The sequence below is a fragment of the Centrocercus urophasianus genome, unplaced genomic scaffold, assembly GCF_019232065.1.
Source record: "Centrocercus urophasianus isolate 14NV4802_14NV808 unplaced genomic scaffold, USGS_Curo_1.0 seq_76, whole genome shotgun sequence".
NCBI classification, from domain to species: domain Eukaryota; kingdom Metazoa; phylum Chordata; class Aves; order Galliformes; family Phasianidae; genus Centrocercus; species Centrocercus urophasianus.
In genome coordinates, this window is record NW_024885377.1 from 1 (window position 1) to 22,615 (window position 22,615).

The 22,615-nt window shown below is 42.5% G+C and overlaps 1 protein-coding gene across 1 annotated transcript; it reads left to right on the forward strand.

Moving 5' to 3' along the window:
• Positions 1-72: 72 nt before the first annotated feature.
• Positions 73-22,583, forward strand: IQGAP1 (IQ motif containing GTPase activating protein 1; the record flags this gene model as incomplete). The annotated part of the gene is made up of 20 exons (XM_042838314.1): positions 73-243; positions 778-861; positions 1,006-1,077; positions 1,183-1,252; positions 3,082-3,290; positions 4,297-4,452; positions 4,605-4,768; positions 5,884-6,108; positions 7,919-8,059; positions 8,151-8,235; positions 10,458-10,690; positions 11,430-11,562; positions 11,899-12,001; positions 12,840-12,975; positions 14,787-14,874; positions 15,307-15,519; positions 16,577-16,743; positions 18,028-18,150; positions 18,848-18,956; positions 20,653-22,583. Coding segments are annotated over 20 exons (2,796 nt in total), but the record flags the coding sequence as incomplete, so codon positions are not given.
• Between the last annotated feature and the right edge of the window lie 32 nt (positions 22,584-22,615).

The following is a 22,615-nucleotide window of genomic DNA, read 5'->3' on the forward strand; positions in this document are numbered from 1 at the left end:
CTGTGTAACATGTCATTTTTGCATCTCCCTTTTCTCTTCCTGGCTCTTCTTCCTACCATAACACTAATCTAGAGCACTATATCTGGAGTCACGGCAGCATACAACCGAGAGCAGTTGTGGCTGGCCAATGAGAACCTGATTGTGAAGCTTCAGGCTTGTTGTCGAGGCTATCTTGTTCGTCAGGAATTCAACTCCAGAATGAGTTTTTTGAAGAAACAAGTTCCAGCCATCACTTGCATCCAGGTGTGAAATCCCCTAATTCTGTTTGAAACTTGTACTTGTCAGTTGCTCTCCACACGCACGCTTATTGAAAGCTGGTTTTGTTCAACTCAAACAGTTGCCATGCACAATTATCTTCATTTTGCAAAGTACTGAAAGGCATTTCCTTCTCCCTGAGAATCACTATGTATAAATTACTTCCCTTCCTCTTCCCATTTGTCCGTGGGTTTGGAGAATTGACGATGGAATTGCGAATTGTGAAATGGATGTGAATTTGGTTGTTTAGTTAAACATTTGTTCTCTAGCTGTGTTTCTGAAGGCCCACGCTCTTAGTGTGGGGTGCTGCTAAGTTCCTCACAATGACAGCTGGTGGTGGAAGAAATAGTTAAGACTTCACTGCATATCTTTTCCTGCATATATCTTGTAAGATGAGCATGTCTCTGTTACGTTTTATTCAGCCGAAGGGAAGTGGAAACTGAGCAGCAGAAAGAGGCATAGAATATTAAATTACTGCTTTTCAATTTGAAAAGTTCCCCTTTTCCTTGTGTGTGTTTTCAGTCCCAGTGGCGTGGCTATAAACAGAGGAAGGCATATCAAATCCGTTTGGATTACTTACGAGCACACAAGGACCAAGTAGTGAAGGTAGCAAAGGCTCTCTTGATTTTTTTTTTTTGTTTTTTTTTTTTTGTTTGTTTGTTTTTTTTTTTTGTTTTTTGTTCACATTTTTGGAAGCAATATTTGTGGAAAAGACTTTTATCTGACCTGCTTTGGAATTCTTTCCTATAGATTCAGTCACTGACCAGGATGTATCAAGCCAGAAGGCGTTACAGAGATCGCCTGCAATATTTCAGAGACCACGTAAGAGATTGTGAAATGAATTCAGTATCTGACACTTTTTTTTTTTTTTTTAACTCTTCCCTTAACAAGTTTAAGTGGCTGGATTTTTTTTTTTTCCCATTCTAGATAAATGACGTTATAAAAATTCAAGCTTTTATCCGAGCAAACAAAGCAAGAGAAGACTACAAAACCCTCAGTAAGTGTGGCCAAAAGAATAAAGCTAATATGCTTTGAATCTCTATTTGCAGAAAAATACTGTTAGTGAGATCTGCAACATGAAGACAGTTATGAAAATCAGTTGGGGTGAAGTGGTGCAAAGAGTAGGTAGGTAGGTAGGTGGCTAAAGGAAGAATTCCCTCTGGCTGAGGGAGTGGAATGCGCTGTCAGCAAGTTTGCTGATGACATTTCTGGGGTGCATTAAAAAGAGCGTGGCCAGCAGGTCGAGGGAGGTGATCCTCCCCCTCTACTCTGCCCTGGTAAGGCCTCATCTGGAGTACTATGTCCAGTTCTGGGCTTCCCAGTACAAAAAAGACAGGGATCTCTTGGAAAGAGTCCAGCGGAGGGCCACGAAGATGGTGAAAGGCCTGGAGCATCTCTCCTATGAAGAAAGGCTGAGTGAACTGGGTCTGTTCAGCCTTGAGAAAAGAAGACTGAGAGGGGACCTGATCCAGGTCTAGAAATATCTAAGGTGTGGGGGGCAGAATGGCAAGGCCGGACTGTTTTCAGTGGTGAGTGGAGACAGGACAAGGGGAAACAGCTGGAAACTGCAGCATAGGAAGTTCCGCACAAACATGCGCAAGAACTTCCTTACAGTGAGGGTGACGGAGCACTGGAACAGGCTGCCCAGGGAGGTGGTGGAGTCTCCTTCTCTGGAGATGTTCAAGACCTGCCTGGATGCCTACCTGTGCGACCTGCTGTAGGGAACCTGCTTTGGCAGGGGGGTTGGACTCGATGAGCTCTGGAGGTCCCTTCCAACCCCTACAATTCTGTGATTCTGTGGCACAAAACTGGGCAGATTGGCTGGCACAGCAAAAGGCTGTGCTACCTTCCAGCTAGACCTGGAGAGTTGGGTGGGGGAAACGGAATGAAAAAGAACAAGGGCAGGTGTAGAGTCTTGCATCTGGGCAAGAGCAGCCTGGGTACCAGTATAGGTTGGGGGCTGACCTGTTGGAGAGCACTGTAGGAGAAAGGGATCGGGGGATCCTGGTGGGTGGTAGGAGCAGCATGAGCCAGCACTGTGCTCTCGTGGCCAGGAGGGCATCGTGGGGTGTATGAGAAAGAGTATGGATAGGAGGTCGAGAGGTTCTCTTTCCGCTCTACTCTGCCCTGATGAATGGAGCATCTCTCTATGAGGAAAGGCTGAGGAAGCTGGGTCTGTTTAGCTTGGAGGAGACAGGGGGGTGACCTCGTTGATGTTTATAAATGTGTGAATGGTGAGTGTGAGGAGGACGAAGGCACGCTCTTCTCAGTGACATCCAGTGATAGGACAAGGGGCAATGTGTGCAAGCTGGAGCATAGGAGGTCCCGCATAAATAAGAGGAAAAACTTCTTCACGGCAAGGGTAACAGAACACTGGGATGGGCTGCCCAAAGAGGTTGTGGGATCTCCTGTGGAGACATTCAGCAGCTACCTGGACATGTTCCTGTGTGCCCTAATCTAGGTGATCCTGCTCCAGCAGGGGGATTGGACGAGGTGATCTTTGGAGGTCCCTTCCAATTCCTGACATTCTGTGATTCTGTGCAACGTTGGTTCACGGTAGTACTTTTGCTGCTGGGAAATAGGAGCGCTGATCTTTGGGGTAAGTTCAGCAAGGTGGACTCCCCTAAGCTGATACTTCATTCTATAGTGTTGACTTCTGTTGTGATTTCTTCCATACAAGAAGTTCTGGATGCTGTCAGGAGTTATTCAAGCGTGTTGGTGTTAATTTTATCCTGGACTGGCTGCTGCTTGACATGCTGTCTGCACAGAGATAACACATGCATTAATTTGTTTCCTGTCCTCTGCTGTTTTGTCTCTTGTTTTTAGTTAATGCTGAAAACCCACCTATGGCTGTGGTTCGGAAATTTGTTCACTTGCTTGATCAGAGTGACCAAGATTTTCAGGAGGAGCTGGAGCTAATGAAACTGCGTGAGGAAGTTGTGACCTTGATCCGATCTAATCAACAGCTTGAAAATGACCTCAATCTCATGGACATCAAGATTGGACTGCTAGTGAAGAACAAAATTACACTGCAGGTAGGAAATGCAGTGCTGGGAGACTAGCAGAGTGAATTGAGGCCAATGGTAGTTAGCATGAGGACCTTCTGAGCCTGGATCTCACTTACTCAGATTCAGTGGGAAATATTTCCTCCAGAGTTACAGGTTTTCCTCCCAGTAAGTTCCTAACTGTTCCACTTATTACTATGTATCCCTAGAAAGATAACTGCAGAAGAAACATCAAGACTTCAAGCGTTTTAAAAACAGAACACCAGAGAAGAACCCACTCCGGACTAAGGGAAAGCAATAGATTGTATGCTTGAAGGCTCTGAGAACTGTTTGTCTGTTCACTTGTGGTTACATGAGTCACGGACTTGCACACGTTAATTTCTCACGTTTTGTGTGCTGTATCAGAAGGGGGAGGTGATTTTGGAGCAGGAAATGTGCTCAGGCTGCTTGGTGTTGGTTGGCTGATGGAAGCCCCCTCTGTCACTTTGCTGACGATTGATTTCACACAAGAACAACGTTGCTGATACAGCGGTGCCTTTTTTTAACTCAAGCTGAAGTTACAGTCACCTTTTCCTTTGGTCCTGAATAGCGTGGCGCTAGGCTTGACCTTGTGTAAAATCTGAACCATGGCAGCAGTAAAGTTCAGTTCCAAAGGAGGCTCCAGCTCTTGGGCTGATGCTGGCAGCAAAAAGTATCATAGTTATCAGAGCAGTGGAGGCAGGGAGTCAGCAAAATGGAAGCAGGGCTTGGGGCTTCAAGCACAGTTGAGAAAGAAAGGCATTTTCAAGCATCTTCAGAACGCTACCAGCTGTGACAGTAGTCCCTGCTCAAAGCAATTAGTCCTTGTAGGTTCTCAACCAATTCTGGAATTTGGGGACAAAACAGAAATCACTGCTATAACGGAATGTTTCACTTCATGATCTCCTGATGTACCTTGACTGCCTTATCCACATCTAAGGAAATAGTATCATGTGCAGCTTTTTCCCATATTGCGTGTTATTTGTATGTGGAATCTGTCCCTCTGTGTTCTTTGCAGGATGTTGTTTCTCATAGCAAAAAGCTTACCAAGAAGAACAAGGAACAGCTCTCTGACATGATGATGCTGAACAAGCAAAAGGGAGGTTTGAAAGCTTTGAGCAAAGAGAAGAGGGAAAAGCTGGAAGCCTATCAGCATCTTTTCTACTTACTTCAGGTATGCAGCTTTTCCTTCGCTCCTCTTGTCATAGATGCTCACGTGTATTGGAACAGTCTGTACTTACGCACTGCAGTGTTGAGGCACTGTCTGTCTTTGTGGTGTTGGCTTTTGTGGACACGTGCACTAAGTAGTTTTCCTTCTTGTTTTAGACTAACCCAACATACTTGGCCAAGCTGATTTTTCAGATGCCTCAAAACAAATCCACGAAGTTCATGGATTCAGTCATCTTCACGCTGTATAACTATGCGTCCAATCAGAGAGAGGAGTATCTGTTGTTGCGGCTGTTCCAAACAGCATTGCAGGAGGAGATCAAGTATGTTGTAGCATAGGACACAGCCTTGCTGTTGCCTCAGTTTGGACTGCTGCTAAAATTGAACCTGTTCTTGTGTGATGTCCCATGCTAATTTGCAGATAATGCTGAACTGTCCCTGCATTCTGCTCATGCTGTTTCACGTTAGTTCTTTCTGTAATCTGGAATGGAGGAATTAACTTTCTTTAGGCTTAAAGCCGTTTTTCTTTAGCCAATGCTTTGTTGCTCAGGGAGGCACTATTTTTGATCTAATGCAGTGCTTTCCTAAGGTTCAGTCCAATCTAAATTCTCTGCTGTCTGGTAACAAGGACTTCGAACAGACTGCGAGCTTGGGCTTTACAGGCCAGAGCGAAGCTGACGCGAAGGTCACTGTTTTCGAAAACTGATGAGGAGGCTGAAAATCAGATGCTGTCTGGTTTGGGTTTTTTACTGGCTGTCAGACTTAAGGATTCTGGCTGTCTGTAAGCATGATTTAGTTGATTGGCACTTAGGAGTTTGGTGTTTATGACTTCTGGCTGATACAGAGCTTCACAACTTGCTAAGAAGACCAAATAGATATAATGTTGGAGGCAGTCATGCCTTTTTTGGTGCCTTTAAGTATGAGGATGGTATGTGCCCTCAAACAGGTAATGTCTAAAATATCTGTTTAATTATTATTATTTTTTTTCTTGGAGTAGTGATTCAGGAAAATGCTTGTATATGCTTTATTCTCTGCTGCTGGATTTCCCATAGCAGCGTGCTGTGGATGGCTTTTGTTGTTGATTGCTTATTTGCTTATTTAAATACTGAAAGAAAATAGTTGTGCCTGTGTAGAACTCCCTTTGTTTCCTCTGTATTTCTGAGATGCGCTCTTTAACAGAATGTACAGCTGGATCGACATGCCCTGTTACAGAGGTGTCCACAGGCAAATGGTGCTGGATTTCCCAAGTGAGGCTGTAGTGCTCCTTGCCTCCTGTGTTCTCATCCAGTGCTGTTTGTTACTGCTGTAGTGAGATTTTATTACCAATCTATTATTTGTTCCCCAAGGGTGACGCTGAGCAGCAACCTTGTGATTCTATAATGTTGTGTCTAAAGGTGACGTAAGCATACCTCATACTTCATATTGATTCTTCCTTCAGATCAAAAGTAGACCAAATCCATGAAATTGTGACTGGGAATCCTACTGTCATTAAAATGGTTGTAAGTTTCAACCGTGGTGCCCGTGGTCAGAACGCACTGAGGCAGATCTTGGCCCCAGTTGTGAAGGAAATAATTGATGACAAATCGCTCAACATCAAAACGGATCCAGTGGATATTTACAAGTCCTGGGTTAACCAGATGGAATCTCAGACTGGTGAGGCCAGGTATGGAAGCTGTTGCTACTGTTTTTTTTCTAAAAGTTGCTCAGCTGTTCTGCATTGCTCTGTTAATCGTTCCAAACCATCCCTGGATTCATTGCATGCATCTGTCCAATTGCTACCAGCTTTTTTCCATCAGCTCGAGATGGCTTTCTTCTGAAAGGTATAAAGATCATCTTGTGACAGGGGTGTAGAGACTATTAGAAGTGAATCTCATTAGGAGATAGGCCAAAAAAAAGAACCCCAGAAAACATTTCTTTTGTGTTAGCTCATAGATTTAGATAATTATTGATTTGTCTTCTAAGCTAGCAGGTATCACGTAGAGAGAAAGTACCCATCAGTTCCATGCCAAACTTTGTTCATTTTCCATTTTGTGTGTAGCTGGGATATAGGTTCTATTTGCAAGAGAACAAAACCTGGAGAATAAGCATACCATTGCAGTTTCTTTTGGTTCTAATCTTCTAACCTTAATAATTCAACCCTCTCTTTATTCCAGGTAACCAAGTCTTCCATTTCTCTTTTAGAAAGGGCTCATGTTTTCCCTGGTTTTCCTTTTATCACTGGTGTGAACTTACAGAAGCTTTTGTTATTGCCCTTAATATTCATGTCCAGATTCAATTGGATCAGGGCTTTGCCTTTCCTAATGCTATCCCTGGCTTCTCAGACACTTTCTCTGTATTACTTCTGGGCTTGCTGTTCTTATGTCCGTAGTCTTTCTTCTTGTGTTTGAGTTTGTCCAGGAGGCTTGCAGGCCTCCTAGCATTTTTGTCTCATTTTTGTCCTTTTTGCTGGTATGCATTACTACTGCGTTTGTAGGAGATGGTCCTTGAATATCAACAGGTGTTCTGGGGCCCTTATTCCTTCCAAGGCTTTATCCTGCGTTACTCTACCAAGCTAATCTCTGAAGGAGTTGCTCTGGAACAGGCTGCCCAAGGAGGCTGTGGATGCCCCATCCCTGGAGGCATTCAAGGCCTGGCTGGATGTGGCTCTGGGCAGCCTGGGCTGGCGGTTGGTGAACCTGCACACAGCAGGGGCTGGAATGAGATGAGCTTTGTGGTCCTTCTCAACACAGGCCATGTTCATAGAATCACAGCATGCAGCTGTTCCCGTCTGCCCATGAGAAGGTTTCATCCACTTGGTCATCCTGGTTGGTTGGCCTGTAGATCCCCCGCTGTGTCATCTGTCCCTGTCCTCTCTTTAATCTGTATCTATAAACTCTTGATCGGCTCCCATCCGTCCCCAGTCAGAGTTCTGTGTTTCTTCCAGTGCTTGATGTTCACCAGATTTTGAGGATTCTGTTGTTGATTGGTTTTGGTTTGTTTTGTTTTCAACACACTTCAAGGGAAGTGGAGGGGGAGGAAAAAAAAATTATATGAAGCAAAAGACAACTCTCACAACATAGCACGCTGCGTGAGTTACTATCTTAACACTGCAATGTGCAGCTTACAAATAAATAAATCAGTTTATTTAAATTAAAAAAATCAGTTTTCACTGATTTATTTGCAACCTGAGGTACTACTGCGTATCGCAGGTGACCTTCTTGACTCTAGAGAGCGTGTCTGCATGTGGTACAGAAAGATACAGTTTAGAGTTAGCTGGGCCTTTTCTCGCAGTGACTGCTGCAGGGACAGCAGAGGACGTGAGAAGTCCTTTGCTCTTTCAGTGCTAGCATTCTAATGAAAGTGAAAGAGTGCAGCTCTTTGCAGCCAGGTGAGCGTGGATCTGTTTGTGTGTCAAGCCAAAAATTCTGCCTGGCACTGACAAAAGTATATTAGGCTGGGGAGTTCTCACCTTCACATCTGACTTTTCCAAATAGCAAGTTGCCGTACGATGTTACACCTGAACAAGCTCTTAATCATGACGAGGTGAGGACGCGCCTGGATGCCTCAATCCGAAATATGAAGGCAGTGACAGACAAGTTCCTGTCTGCCATCGTTGGTTCAGTTGACAAAATCCCGTAAGTCTGGTGTGTCACCGCGTTATCCTGCAGCAGTTAATAGTGGGTTCATCCGTGAGGAATTCTCACTTGCCTTTTATTTCCTTTGAAGTTACGGGATGCGTTTCATCGCCAAGGTACTGAAAGACTCCCTGCACGACAAGTTTCCTGATGCTGGCGAGGATGAGCTTCTGAAGGTAAGGAGCTGAGCAGCTCTGTGAATCATTGTCTGCCACGCTGACTGCAGCAGATGCATCTCAGTGTTCTTTGTTGGGTGTACGTGTGCAGAGAAGTTTAAGTAGACAGGCTATTTGTTGTTATGGGTATAAAGTACTTTGCCCTGTGCTTTGGATTGCTGGATACATGTTTGTCAAAGGAGACATAATACAGCGGTCAGAAGAAGTTACCCTATTGCTTTTCCTTTTGCTTTTAACATCTTGGGCATTGTGCCCCCTAGGTTTCTTGACTCTTGCTGCTGAATGGTGCACCTTGGTTTTGCTGGTGTTATCTGAGTCAGTTGCTCTTTTTTTAAAGAGACAGTGCCAAGTAAAAAAGGTCCGTGTGCAAAATTCTAATATTCCCACTTCCCTTACAATATTCTAGGGCATTACAGTAGCTGCAACAAAGTATATAGTGTAATTTTTCATAATGTGTGGGCAGTTTTGTATTGTACATTTCTGTACATTTGGAGAGCTAAAAGGATTTTAGTAGTAAATGCTTCCAAATGAGCACAGCATTGTGGCTTTCATTGGAATTGTCCTGGCCTTTTGTTATTTTAAAGGTCTTTCTGTCTGTGAGTGCTCTTCTTCTTAATAAAACAAAGAGTGGCTTTTACGTTACTTGCCACAGTCTCTTTAAGCTTTTCTGTCTCTGCTTCATTACAAAGTAATTACCAATCTGAATGCTGTTTTCTTCTCTCTTCTAGTTCTGTGCTTTCCCATTCTGAGGCATCGATTCTTTCTGTGCAGGTGAATTCATTTTTTCCATCTGTAAATGTAGGTGGAAAGCTGCAGTTTTTATTAATCCTTGTGGAAACAATGTCACGGCCCATGCCGCACTCAGAACTGCAGCTGTGTGCGGTGACTGCCTGTAGATGCGTTAGGGCCTAAAACTACTCCTACAGTGTACTGTTCTGGTCTTCCTACTACATGTTTTACTATTATCAATATGATTTCTCTCACAAATGTGTTTCTTATGACTGGTAGTGAACAGTTTTGTCTGTTGTGACCATGTGCTGTCATCTGAGGTAGTAGAGCAAGAGCTGAGACAGCTGTCAAAACCATGACCTCTCTGAAAGCAGTTAATTTCTGGGGCAGCTGAGCAATGGCGAAGCTTCTTCTTTCTGTTTTTGCCATTTCTTCACACCTCTGATCTCTTCTGTGCATTCAAATCGCACGTGAAGCAGGAGAAGCCCAGATTCTGTGACTTGGCTCTGCGCAGATTGATGTGAAACTCCAGGAAATAGTGAAGCATGTGGCGTGGGAACTTTTGCTGCATGTCAGCGTGCTGGGCCAATGCCTTTTTGTTGTGGGAATTACTGCAGGCAAATGTCCCATACGGGTTAGAAGTAGATGGATGAGCACGTGGATAACGGGCTGTCTTTATCTTTGGGGCCTCGGCGTTCATTGCTGCTCACTTAGCTGGTGAATTGGACTTGTTTTGAAATGTCAAATACCGCTCATCTTCGGTACTTCTGAGTTTCTTACTTCTGGATTAAATGTTTCTGAGTTCCTTTCAGTTGTGTTTAATTGGGGATCTGTAGCTAAAAATGTTGCTGATTAATCAAAGAGGTATTCTGAGAGAGAGAGAGAAGTGCTCTGGAAAAGGGGCAGAAAGTAGCTGCTGTTTTCTCAGCTCAGCTCCTTCGTTTGCCACGCTTCACCATTTTTGCTTTGTTGGAGATGGTGGTCAATTCTGCACACCTGTGTTAGGAATTGGCTCCTATCCCTTAATGAGACTGCAGTACCAGGTTTCTCTGTAGCGTAGTTGTTCTGCCTTCTGTTAGACTGAGCTTGGTTTAATTCTCAGAGTAACTTTTACGCTTGTATGAGGAATTCTTTGGTAACTTCTAGAAATATATAGACAGGTGGTATTCAAAGTTAAATTTGAAAATCTTTATGTATAGGAATATCTGCAGTTGTGTTGTTCTGGAGCTAGCAGTGGTCAGTCTTACCACTTCTATGTTGACAGTTGTGCATTTATTTAGTGTATGTATCTATGTTACAGTGTGAAACTAAGATTCTTTGGGACAGCATGTGCTTATTAATGGCAGCGCAGTAGACCCTGCATCTTGAATCGGGCCCACAGTTCACAGGAAGTAATTGGTCAGAACTCACTCAGAGTAGTGTCAGTAAAACTCAGTGGAGGTCTGTGCCATTGCTTTTTCACATGTTTTTTTTCTCTCATCAATTTCTCCTAGATTGTTGGCAACTTACTCTATTACCGCTACATGAATCCAGCCATTGTTGCACCGGATGCATTTGACATAATTGATCTTTCAGCTGGAGGGCAGCTGACTACAGATCAACGAAGAAACCTTGGTTCTATTGCAAAGATGCTGCAGCATGCTGCGTCCAATAAGATGTTCATGGGAGACAATGCGCATCTGAGCATCATTAATGAATACTTGTCACAGTCATACCAAAAATTCAGGTAGAAGACTTCAGCTGATTGTGTTGAGGAGTTTGTCAGAGGACAGTGTTGCAAACAAAAAGGAGCAATGAATTTTAAATGTAATAAATTCCATCTCTGTCAAATAGGAAGTCTGTTGAAAATGAGAGATTGCCCTTCGGGCTTCCATAATCATTGATAATGATGGCATATAAAATACGTAGCTGGAATTTACAAACTAGATATAGTATATTAATGAGCTGCTCAAAACAATTGGCTTTGCCATAGAAGCCTCCAGAGTAAAGGCTGTTTTTCTATGTATTTATTATGATATTCTGGCCATTGAAAACTAGAGTGTGCATGCATTCTTTCCCGTATGAACCCTAGTTCTCTGTATGCAAACTAGATGGCACTTTGGATTAAAACAGGCTGGAATTTAGTTGTTTGTATAAGAAGATAACTCTTGAATGAAGAGCTTCTTTATATCTTTCATCTTTTGTAAGAAAGAAAACTGGAAATGGCTGGGAGTGAGGGTTATTCTTGCAGCTGAGACAGAAGGATGGCTGCACAAGGTCATTCGGTCCATGGACTTGTCCTGCAGATGCTTACAGTGAGCGAATGCCGATATGGCCAGTACCAATAACTGAACCTTCTAGATAGCTTTTGATGTGATAAGCTATAGCTTGTCCAGCTGTAGTATGCTTGGGAACCGTGGTTTAAAGAAGAGCAGCTGCTGGTATGCTGATTACCTTTTTCTTCTTTTTCTTTTTTTTTTTTTAAGACGCTTTTTTCAGGTTGCTTGTGAGGTTCCTGAATTGCAGGATAAATTCAATATTGATGAATATTCTGACTTGGTGACTCTCACTAAACCAGTTATTTATATTTCTATTGGTGAAATCATCAATACACACACTGTAAGTATACGTCAGTCACAGCTGCTCCTTCTTAAGCAGTTCTTACACAGAAAATGCTGCTGCTGTTGAAACCTCAAGTAGCCAAATCTGAAAGTGATTTCATTTGACTGTAGAGCTCGAGGGTTTGTAAGCGTTTAGAACTTAGCAAGTTGCTGGTGTTTTAAGCTTATTTTGGAAGTGTCTGAGTATATGCAGATGGTGCGACTTTCAGCCGTGATATTGCAGCTTTAGAGTTCAGTGAAGATTTTTTTCTAAAAGATACTAGCACAAAGGAATATAATTTCAATGTGTAGAGATGTATGATTAACAACGCAATTTATTCTTCTGTTCGTTTAGCTGCTCTTAGACCATCAAGATGCAATTGCTCCTGAGCATAATGATCCAATTCATGAATTGCTGGATGACCTTGGAGAAGTTCCTTCAATTGAGTCCTTAATAGGTGATCTGTTTTACTGCAGAATTATGTAGTATTACTTTAGATGATTTGAAGTGTAGTGAAGAAACTATCAAAGGAATAATCAGCGGCCGTTTGGAAGTTGGTGGTCTAAAAAAGCAGTGTACTTATTCCAGTTTATTCTTCTGAGAATAAAGTTATTCTCAGAACTTGTTATCCTGTGGAAAAAAATACACCTGGCTTCTCTCTTGTCTCCAAACACATTGTGTCACACCAGTTTCTAGGAGATGAACAGAGACTGTGCAATGTGTTCTTTGTTCCCTTGTGTCGGAGCTGTTGCTTTGTGCATCCTGGCATATTTGCAAAGGTCTGTCCACTGTCTTGAGATCTGTGCTCCTTAGGAGTTCAGTAGTAAATATATGAGGTTACATGCATCATGCAGGAGAAGTGCAATTTTTGGCATGTGGACAATTAACTTTTTTTCCTCCTTTTGGGTGCACCCATCAGTGAATGTCTGATAAAGGAACAATAGGGGCAGGAGAAAAAACCTTTGAGTTGGAGGGAGGCAGGATCTAACTTCTCCGTTACTTATCATGGCAGTTTTCTAGGAACGGGATCTGAGTCAAAGTTTAGTCCCTCACCGTATACAAAATGAAGAAGTTGCACCAGTCTCTCTCTCTGGTTTCTGTATTCCTGCTGTTGCAAGCATGAAATCTAGTCTGCAGGTCTTGGGGGATGGATGGAAGGACACAGTTTTCGGGAGGATGCTTGGACATCAAAATAGTTCCCTGGGTGTTGCTCCTCAAGGAAAGTAAGAACTTTTTAAAGGAATGATTGCTGGCATGTTTTACCCTAATATATAAAATCGTTTTCTACTTGACAGGCGAAGGGTCTGGCAACATTAATGACCCAAACAGGGAGATGCTGGCAAAGACAGAGGTTTCTCTCACGCTCACTAATAAATTTGATGTTCCTGGAGATGAAAATGCGGAGATGGATGCTAGGACAATTCTGCTGAAGTAAGTGAGAGATGAACTAGCTGATGTATTTCTTAAGAGAAGAGGGAGACCAGAACCTGGATTTTCTTGCTGTTCTGTTTGTGCAAGTAGGAGAACTGAAGTTTAAATTGAGTAAAGGTGGTGCTGTGACTCAAAGTGCATTGAGGTTGTAGCCATTTCTTTCCAATGCTGTAGCTGTTAAATTTGTGCCTGCTAGTTCTTTGTCAGTGAAGAACTTGTCACTCTGTGAAAGTGTATGTGTGATAATTCTGGAGGAGAAAAATTACCAGAAAAGAAAATATTCCCAGTGTGAGCAGGTCTGATGGCAGCAGTTAAACTTACTTTCATATGGATGATTTGTTGGGATTATTTTAAATAACCCATGGCATTCATCACAATGTAGTTTTAACTCTGAAGTCTGTTGATGTGAAATGAAGATGTAGTTCTATTTGTGATGCCTAAATGATGCCCTGTGCAAATACTCTCAGTAGAATACGTGCGACACGAGGAAATTCCCTGAGTAACAGTGTCTAGCGTAAGGGATGCTGTGCTGCTAAAAACTGCTGGCTCTTAGAGGGCCAGCTGATTTATTTAGCCTATGAGCAGAATGTGTCTGTATCCTGTTAGTGGAGCAGGAGGCAGTGATGGTAATTTATGGTGTTCTGCCTGTAGCTTTTTCCGTGCTGTGAGAAATACCTCCTGGTTCCCACCTTGCCTTGGTTCACGACGCACTTCTGTTCCCTCTGCACTCTCTGTCCCCCACACTTGACTGAGATAAACAGCTTTTTGGGTAGCAGTGTAAGCCTGATGTGAAGAGTGCAATGGACAGCCGGTGACTTGGTTGTTGTCAGACTCTCTTTGTCTGGGAGAACTCGGTGCCAACACTGCCTGTTGGCCACTTGTCAGCAAGTCCCTCTTGCTGGGCTGCAGAGAGCAGCTACCTGATGTTGTGTGCTCTGATGCACTCTTGCTCTGATGCCAGATGGCATAGCTGAGAGTTCATGAGGTCAGCTTATGCTTGGCCACGATGGAGCAATGACCTCTCAGAAGAAAGTGGGATATCTAAAAATATTCTTACACTGAGTTGCTTGAAATATATGCCAGGATTGCCCTACCCTGCGGAAGGTGACACTGATCTCGGAAGCATTTACCAGATGTACCTGAAATCACCTAAGATGTGGATGGTCAGCAGGGTGTTGATGCAATTTCTTGTGCCAGAAGTAATTCTAGCTTGATTGCAAAGTACTGAAGGCACCCTTTGGTGTCATTTGGCTCAGGGCCCCACTTGCTTCAAACTGAACACTGACTATGCAGTTAAGCTACAGATCTTGATTCTGAGATCAAAGAATGACCCTATTTGTCACTGGATTGGAAGCAGATGCCTCCTTTGGCTGAGTTAGTGTATATGTAAGAAAGTGGTCCACTTCATTTGTTTATTTCTTAACCCCTGTTAGAAAGCATTGAAGTGCACTTTGAATGGAGAACATTGGACTTTTTCTGGCTGTGTGAAATTGCTGTTGCTGCTAACTGCTTTGTCTTTGACCTCAAAATGTGCAGCGTCTGTGGTCCAGGTGGCAGTACTGAGACGGCCTTAATACGCATGGGGGGAAGTTCCAGCTTTTTGAGAAGGTGTTAAGGAGCCATGCTGTGCGCTGTACAGATGTGTCTTCTGGGGAATCGGTTTCTGATACAAGGGTGTCAAACAAAGTAAATTGGTTCTCAGAGTTCTGGTCTCAGCTAAAATCAGTAACGCTGCTCTTATTGCAGAATAGCAATATTGAAGGTCTCTTGGCTTAAATTTTTACCTCCTATTCTCCATGGTTTCTCTGCAGCACCAAACGCTTAATTGTTGATGTGATCCGCTTCCAACCTGGGGAGACGCTGACTGAAATCTTGGACACTTCAGCTACTTCTGAGCAAGTATGAAGAATTTTTTCCCTGTGTTCTTTTTAGACTGAGAATTTGTTGTTTATCTAGATGCATGTGGGTATTGTTGGGAATCTGCATTATTATAGCATAGTGAAGCTGTCTGCACTGGTTTTGGAGCTGCATGTAGCACAGATGATGAGGGGATATAATGGAAATAAAGAGTGCGTGTGAGTCTAGCTCTTTGATAGCTATTAGAAAATACTTATTCAGAAGACTGTTTTGAACAGTAGGTTGGTGTCTGCCAGTTCCTGTATTGGCAGGACAGTTCTGCCAGTTTTCATCCAGTGTATCATAAGTCAGTTCTGGAATGACTGAACAAAAATTCTGTTCCTGTTATGCTGGGGTCAGATGATCTTCTAGTTCTTTATCACCTTAAAAATAATAAGTTTATGAACTTGTAACTTTCTTGTTGTCTTTTTCTAGGAAGCAGAGCATCAAAGAGCTATGCAGAAACGGGCCATTCGTGATGCTAAAACTCCTGATAAGATGAAAAAATCTGTGTCTGTAAAGGAAGATGGCAACTTAAATCTTCAGGGTAAAAAAGAGAAAATCAAGACAGGCCTGAAGAAGCTGACAGAACTAGGGATAGTGAATGCAAAAAATAAATACCAGGAGCTAATCAATGATATTGCAAAGGTATGCCAGTTAGTGGTTTTTCTAGTAATTACAGAGAAGGAGTTTGGTTTTTTTTATGGCTTGCAGTGTTGTGAAGCTGGTGTGAGTTTTCAGGAGTAAGTTTTGCAGTAGTTAGAGATCTGAAGTAGATAATTTGCTTCTACATCTTTGCATTTGCCAAGTCTCTTGCTTTTATTGGAAGTTTGTGTTTTCACAAATAATTCTGTTGCCAGAATCTCAGGCACCTTACGTATCAGACATTGGAGGAAATCCCTGGTGTGTGATCTCTTCTCCTAGTCCTTTTCCTGGTGTAAATAGTGCCTTTACAAACACACTGCCACATGGAAGTTTTGTCCATAACTTCAAGAAAAATGAAGCCTTTTTTTATTTGAATACACTCACTGATTCAAGAACTGAAACACTTTAGGGAGGACCTAAGAAAAACTTAGGCAAGTGAAATAACGCCATTGCACATTGAAACGCGTTATCAGCACAGCATGTCATACATTTGCCAACGTAATACATGGGAAAAGATGATGTGTATGAAGTGAATGAATTACCCCTTTCAGAAGTGAGGTTAAAACTGATCATTCGGTCATTAATAAATATCAGAAATGAAAATGACTTGAACTTATTGTATTTTTTGTTCAGTTATTAATATAGCATGTTTAAAAATGGCTGACTAGCAAAGACAGGCTGTCACATTTATGCATTTTTGTGGTTGTAGCTCTTGATTTTTAATGTACTCCTGCTACCCAGTGAAAGCAAAAATTGCTGTCTTCCTTAAATCACATACACTAGTCACTGCAATTATGACAGCACTGAAGATTGAGAAAGCAGCAGAATGTTTAAAAGAACTGCTGTGTGGAGCTGGTTAGGTCCAAAAACAGTCAACAAAGAAATGATGACACTTAAACTGGGGCAGGTGTGACTGAGGAGTCCTAATACAGCTTGTTGCCTGAAGCAAGGCTAATCAGAATTGAGCAGTGCTTCTCAGCCTGTCTCTGCACTCTGAGCTTGAGCCGCCAGAGCTCTTCCATAACCAGTGGGTCTCTGCGTGTTTCACACTGTGCTGTAGGATATCCGAAATCAGCGCAGATACCGTCAGAGAAGAAAGGCAGAGCTGGTGAAGCTGCAGCAGACATACAGTGCCTTGAACTCCAAAGCTACCTTTTATGGGGAACAAGTTGATTACTACAAAAGCTACATCAAAACCTGCTTGGATAACCTGGCCAGCAAGGGCAAGTAAGTATCTCTGAACTGTGCTGTGACTCTATGCTTGTTTCAGAAAAAAATGCGTAGGTCACTGCTAAGAAAAAATTGTAATACCATCTGCGCAAAGCTAAGGGAGAGTGAGACCCCTGAATGGGGTCAGAGAGACATAGTCAAAGGAATTTTGGTCCTTTGGAGAGAGAGGAATGGAGAAAGACCAGAGGTGATGGTTGGGTTGCTCAGGTAATTGACACACTGCTTAGTTAGTCCCTCCCATAATTCTTTCTTGCAGTAGAGAATGGAAGCATCCTTTGTACTTACAATGACAGCACTGATCCTGATTTGTCCTCTCTTTGTCCCAGAGGCAGTTTGTACAGTGGAAGGCAGTTCAGGTTTTCCTATAAGAAAAGCCATGTCTTTCCACCCTGAGTTTGGTTCTTCTCTTTCCTTTGGCAGGCAGCACAGCATAGTCCTCAGCAGCCTTAGAAAATGTTTCAACGTAACTGGGTTTGTTTTCCCTGTTTCTTTTTTAATCTGAACACAGTGTGGAAAATACCTGTCTGCTCTGGAGAAATGCCAGAGTTGGGTTTGCATGCGTGTGGCATGCTGTTGGAAAGAGCGGAGCACCAATGTGGGAAAGGGAAATGGAGTAGGCATGAAGCCTGAAACGGCTGGTGTCAGAGATTGTGGTTTGGAGCAGAGTCTGATGCGTGAGGCAGTCCTGGTCTCTGCTTTCTCAAGCAGGCGCACAGGATTGAACTCTGCTGCAGCGCTGTGGGGTGGGCAGCAGGGTAGCAATTGGTCAGACAGGGCAAGCAGGGGAGCTGCACTGGCATGTCCTTGGACAGGTGATCAGTGCACTGAGTGTGCAGAGATGAGGAAGTCCAGATCTACCAGGGCAACGGGCTGTACACAAATAGACCTGATGTGTGTAATTTTGGGGCATCTAAATAATCGGTGGCTTTTTAAAATTTTGTTAAGTGTCACAGTGGCTCTTACGGGTCTGTTTTCAGAGCGCCGGTGGAAACAACTTGTTAACCATAAGAACTTTTGCCTAGCTGTATAAGTAGTGGTGTTTTTTATGAAGTGCTGTTGTTTCTATTCTGCTTCTGTTGTATGAGTTACTGGTAAATAGTAGGAAGTCAGAGATCTGACCTGAGCTACCAGTGCTGTGCAGATAAACTTGGTAGTGAAATATATCAGCTCTGTTAGTTGAACCATCTATTCTGGTTCTAGCCACGCATCCCCCTAGTATAAACTGTTTATTGCATTTTGTTTGCTCTCTGTTGTGTTCTTTTAACCCCTTCTTCCTTCCAGAGTCTCTAAGAAGCCTCGAGAGATAAAAGGCAAAAACAGTAAAAAGATTTCTCTAAAATACACTGCAGCTCGGCTTCATGAGAAGGGAGTGCTTTTAGAGATTGAGGACCTGCAAGTTAACCAGTGAGTGTTCCTTAAAAACTCATTAGAGCTAAGTAGCTTTCCTAGAGAAAGAGGGAAATGTTGCACACTGCTTTTGACTACTTGGGCTGGCAGGAGCTGAGAGACTTCACAAACTGCTGACGTGCTATTGTCTATTTCTGGTGAAATGGGAGCAGATCTCTGGTAGATAAGTTCCATGTGCTTTAGGAATGACGCCCTCTTTCTCCCTGTTCCCCCACAGCCCTGTCACGGAAGCATTCCTCCTTGAGTGCCTTGCTACTGTGACTAGTGAACTTTCAAGGCTGACCTGAGCTTGCTCAGCTGCCTCTTGCTGGCCTTGAGTAACTGATGTCTCTTTCGCACTATAGACAGAAGCTGCTTGCTGCTGGAATTTTTATCGGCGTTGTGCTTTGCACTCAGTGCAGTGAGGATGTCTAGGAGCAGAGGTGGGCTGCTGATCCACGTGGGCTGGAGTGCTGTGTGTGCTTACTGTGCTTGTAGGAAGGTGCAACCTAGCAGCTGTACAACATTAGGCTACATTGTTGTAGCCTACTATTCATTTTTCTACTGAGTCTCATTCCGAATGAGAATATAGAATTTAGGAGTAGGATTAGACATTTATCTTCAGCTTTCATCTGATGTGTCCTTTCCCTGTCATTAGGAAGTGCATGTTCAATTATGGTTTTCATATGTGGTTTTCAATTTCTTAAATTTACAGATTTAAAAATGTAATATTTGAAATCAGTCCAACAGAAGAAGTAGGAGATTTTGAGGTAAAAGCAAAATTCATGGGGGTACAGATGGAAACCTTTATGTTACATTATCAGGTAAGAACAATCCTATTTAATAATGACAGCCACGGCATATGAGTTTCATGGGATGTATATGAATAGCAAATATCTCTTCTGCTTGCCAGACCTTTTATCAAAATACTAATTACACGTTTTTTGCCTGAACAGTGTGAAAACAAGGGAGCATCTTTAAACGAATAGAAGGCAGACTTAGATTAAGTATGAGGAGGAAAATGTTGACCTTGGGGCAGTGAGGCCCTGGCACAGGCTGCTCTGAGAACAGTGGGTGCCCCATCCCTGGAGGTGCCCAAGGCCAGGCTGAACAGGGCCCCGGGAAGCTGGCAGCTGTTGGAGTCCCTTCCAACATCAGCCCGTGCTGGGGTTCTGTGAGCAGCTATTGTGACAGCAGGAAATTTGTTGCAGACAAAACATACAGTGCCAACGGGGGACTGAGGCTAATTTGTTTCTTTACTAATGAAAGCTTTTTGTCAGTCTGTGTCTTAGTTACACTTACATAAGTATGCACCCTACTTGTGTGAGTCTGTTGGAACAGACTTACAGGCCAGCTTTCCCAAATGGTCCCCATTCTTCTTCCCATACCACTGCTGTTATGCCTGGCAGCTCTGTCCATGTGTGTCTACCAAAACTTGGTCGCCAAGTATTGCTAGGTATGGTAACAGCGGATGTCCCAGGCATATTGGAACACACTGCATACAGGAGCACTCTGCACAGAGATATGTCTGATTGCAGTCCCTGAGTGACTGCTAGGAGTGATAGCTGCCTTACATGTCCCATCTGCTCTGGGAGCTGCTGTAGTTCATTCCAGTGCTGATCTGTTGGAGCTGGTCGCAGACTTCTTGGTGTGGCTACTCGAGGTCACTTGGTTCTCAAGCACGTGTGGTAGAACCACTCTGAATAAACTGCCACTGCTCATCCAAGTGTAGCGTTGGCAATGGCTTCAGTTAAAAAGTCTCACATTGCCAGAGTTTTTATAGAAGACTATAGAAACAGCTGTTTGGTGTTCGTTCTGGTGCCAGGAGCAAGATTCACCATTTGGAATACATGCGGTATTCCTTGCAGTAGCACTACATGAATGCTTTCTCCAAGATGCACTGTTCTAGAGAGGAGACTGTGGGAAGGAATTGTTGCTGAGATGAATCGGTGCAGGGAGTCGTACAGCTTTGTCGGGTGCGTCACTGATGAGAAGAAATTGTAACTGGAGCCAGTGCCTATGTGAATACAGGGGAAACTGAATTGGCATAATGTAATTAGTCCTAATGGAGAAGTTGTTTCTTTCTGTGACATACATTGTATTGTTCTAAACCGCCTCTGTCTCCTCTATGACAGATGAGATTTTTAGAGAGTCGTGCTGTGGAATGTTGTATTGCTTACGCAATAAGATTAGGCAAACGGGAGAGAGGTACTGAACATTACAGCTTTACATCTGTTATGTGAATGAAAAGCCTGGTATGGTCTAGAGCTGAAATTTGACTTTATATTTATGATTTTTGTAATTCTTTTAAACCAGAGATTAAGACAAACATCTGAGAAGTCTTAGTGCAGCTTATTTGTTCCTGTGCTGTGAGTGGATCCTTAACCCTCTCATTTTTCTAGCTTATGCTATGTATTTTGTGATAGATATTCCACAAAACCCCACCTTATCACAATGTCTTGTATAAGTTTGTATGCACTGTTGAAGATTCCTCACTCATAACTGTTTTCTCTTTGGTAGGATCTTTTGCAGCTGCAGTATGAAGGTGTTGCAGTTATGAAGTTATTTGACCGAGCAAAAGTAAACGTTAATCTTCTGATCTTCCTTCTGAACAAGAAGTTTTATGGGAAGTAACTGACCTTTGCTGGCAAATCTGTGAGAGGGGAGATGAATAGAAGCCTTGCGTATGTGACTTCTAATGACTCTGCTGTGCATCACTATGTGCCCATGCCTTGCTGAAATATATCAAGTCTGTTACAATTAAAGCCTAAGAACTTCTTGTGAATTGACAGTGCTGACTGACGCTGCAGGGAGCTGCTTTCTTGTACCTTTATGATGTTTATGTTCAACTTGATGTAATAATTTACAGATGGCCTCTTGCGTAGAGGTACTGCAGTATCCATTTAACGCTTAAGGATGGGGAGTGAAACAGACAAATTCTTGGCAAGTTAGCTTTTAGTGTTGCTTGCAAAGGTTTTGAAGAGTAAAACTAAGTTCTTTTCCCCCCAGTTTTAGATCGATGTTCCATTTATCTTTACCAGATTCAATAACGTTAGGCTCTACTTGCAGACTTATCAAAAGAAGACAATTATCTTAAATAGGTTGGCTTTTTTAAAAGTTCAATTTTTCTAGCTCTGTCAAACCCCCTCATTTCCTCGTCTGTAGTGGATTTTTCACTGTGGTGATTGTGCTGCTGTTCTGCTATATCCAGTAAAAATGCAGAGACTCTTTAATAAATCCCACCAAAATTTTTTGCCCTGCCCCCTCTTTTTTTTTTTTTTTTTTTTGAGAAACATTGCTAATTACAGATGTCATTTTTGCAGGTTTTTTTTGTTTAGATTACTGTGTTGTAGAACTGCCTTATCTCTCTGAGCTCACACGCAGTATTGCTCCATTGGCATAGATTTTTTGCTAATGAGAGCCACTCACAGAATTGGAGTTGGGTGCATCCTTGAGATAAGTTTTCCGTAGTCCTTCAGCAAGTATCTGCTGGTGTCTGGTCTGCATGAAACGCTTGTTACTGGCATGCACCAACATTACAGCATCACCTGATAAGATATTTCTGTATTTTATAACAAGATATTTTAATGTTGGTGCATGCCAATCAAATAATATTTTAATGTTTGTCCAGCACAATGCATTAACAGAAATTCCTCTTCATACCATACCAACCAAAAAAGATATTTGCAGTGTAGGTCATCTGAAAGAGAGTGACCTCAGAACTAGATTTTCACTAATATCTGAAGAAGTGATGTGTAATGAGTTAAAGATCTTGCCTTGATTTTTTTTTTAGTTCTATCTAGCTGCATGCGAATTTGCTGTATCATAGAGGGACTTGAGAATTGTATTACTTTGATTTGGGGGTGATGAGAATAACGGTAGAAAATTCTTAAATATTGTTAACAAAATGCAGCTGTACTCTGCAGGCTCTTGAGCTACAGAGATGAATCCCCTCTCTCCCTTTTAATTTTTTTTTAATTGAAAGCTTTTAATATTTTTCAGCGTCTGGCAGTCTTTAAACCACAACCCAGGTGGGATCAGGGAAAATGCAGTGAGGTGTTAGCGGTGATTGTACACTGATCAAGGAAAATATCCTTACCAGGTGATTTACAATACTTGTCTTGTTACCTATGCTTAATGACAAAAAATTTTGACAAAAATTGAAAACAAACAAAAAACAAGAGAATTAACTGAAGGAGGAGTTTGTTCAGAGACAGAGCTTTTTTTTTTTTTTTTTTTTTTTTTTTTAGGGAAAAACTGTTAATAAAGACACAATCTCAGCAGTGAATTATATGTATTCTATAATTTATTGGTGACTTAGCTTTGCTTATTTCCTGTACACCACTGTATTTACAATTGGAGCAGCTATAAGTAGAAGGCATGTCTTTCCTTGTTAGTAAAGTTTGCCTCTGTAACTCACATATAAGTAAAAAGCCATTTGTGCCCACGGATGCTGTGTGTGACCTTGACTGGAAGTAGCCCT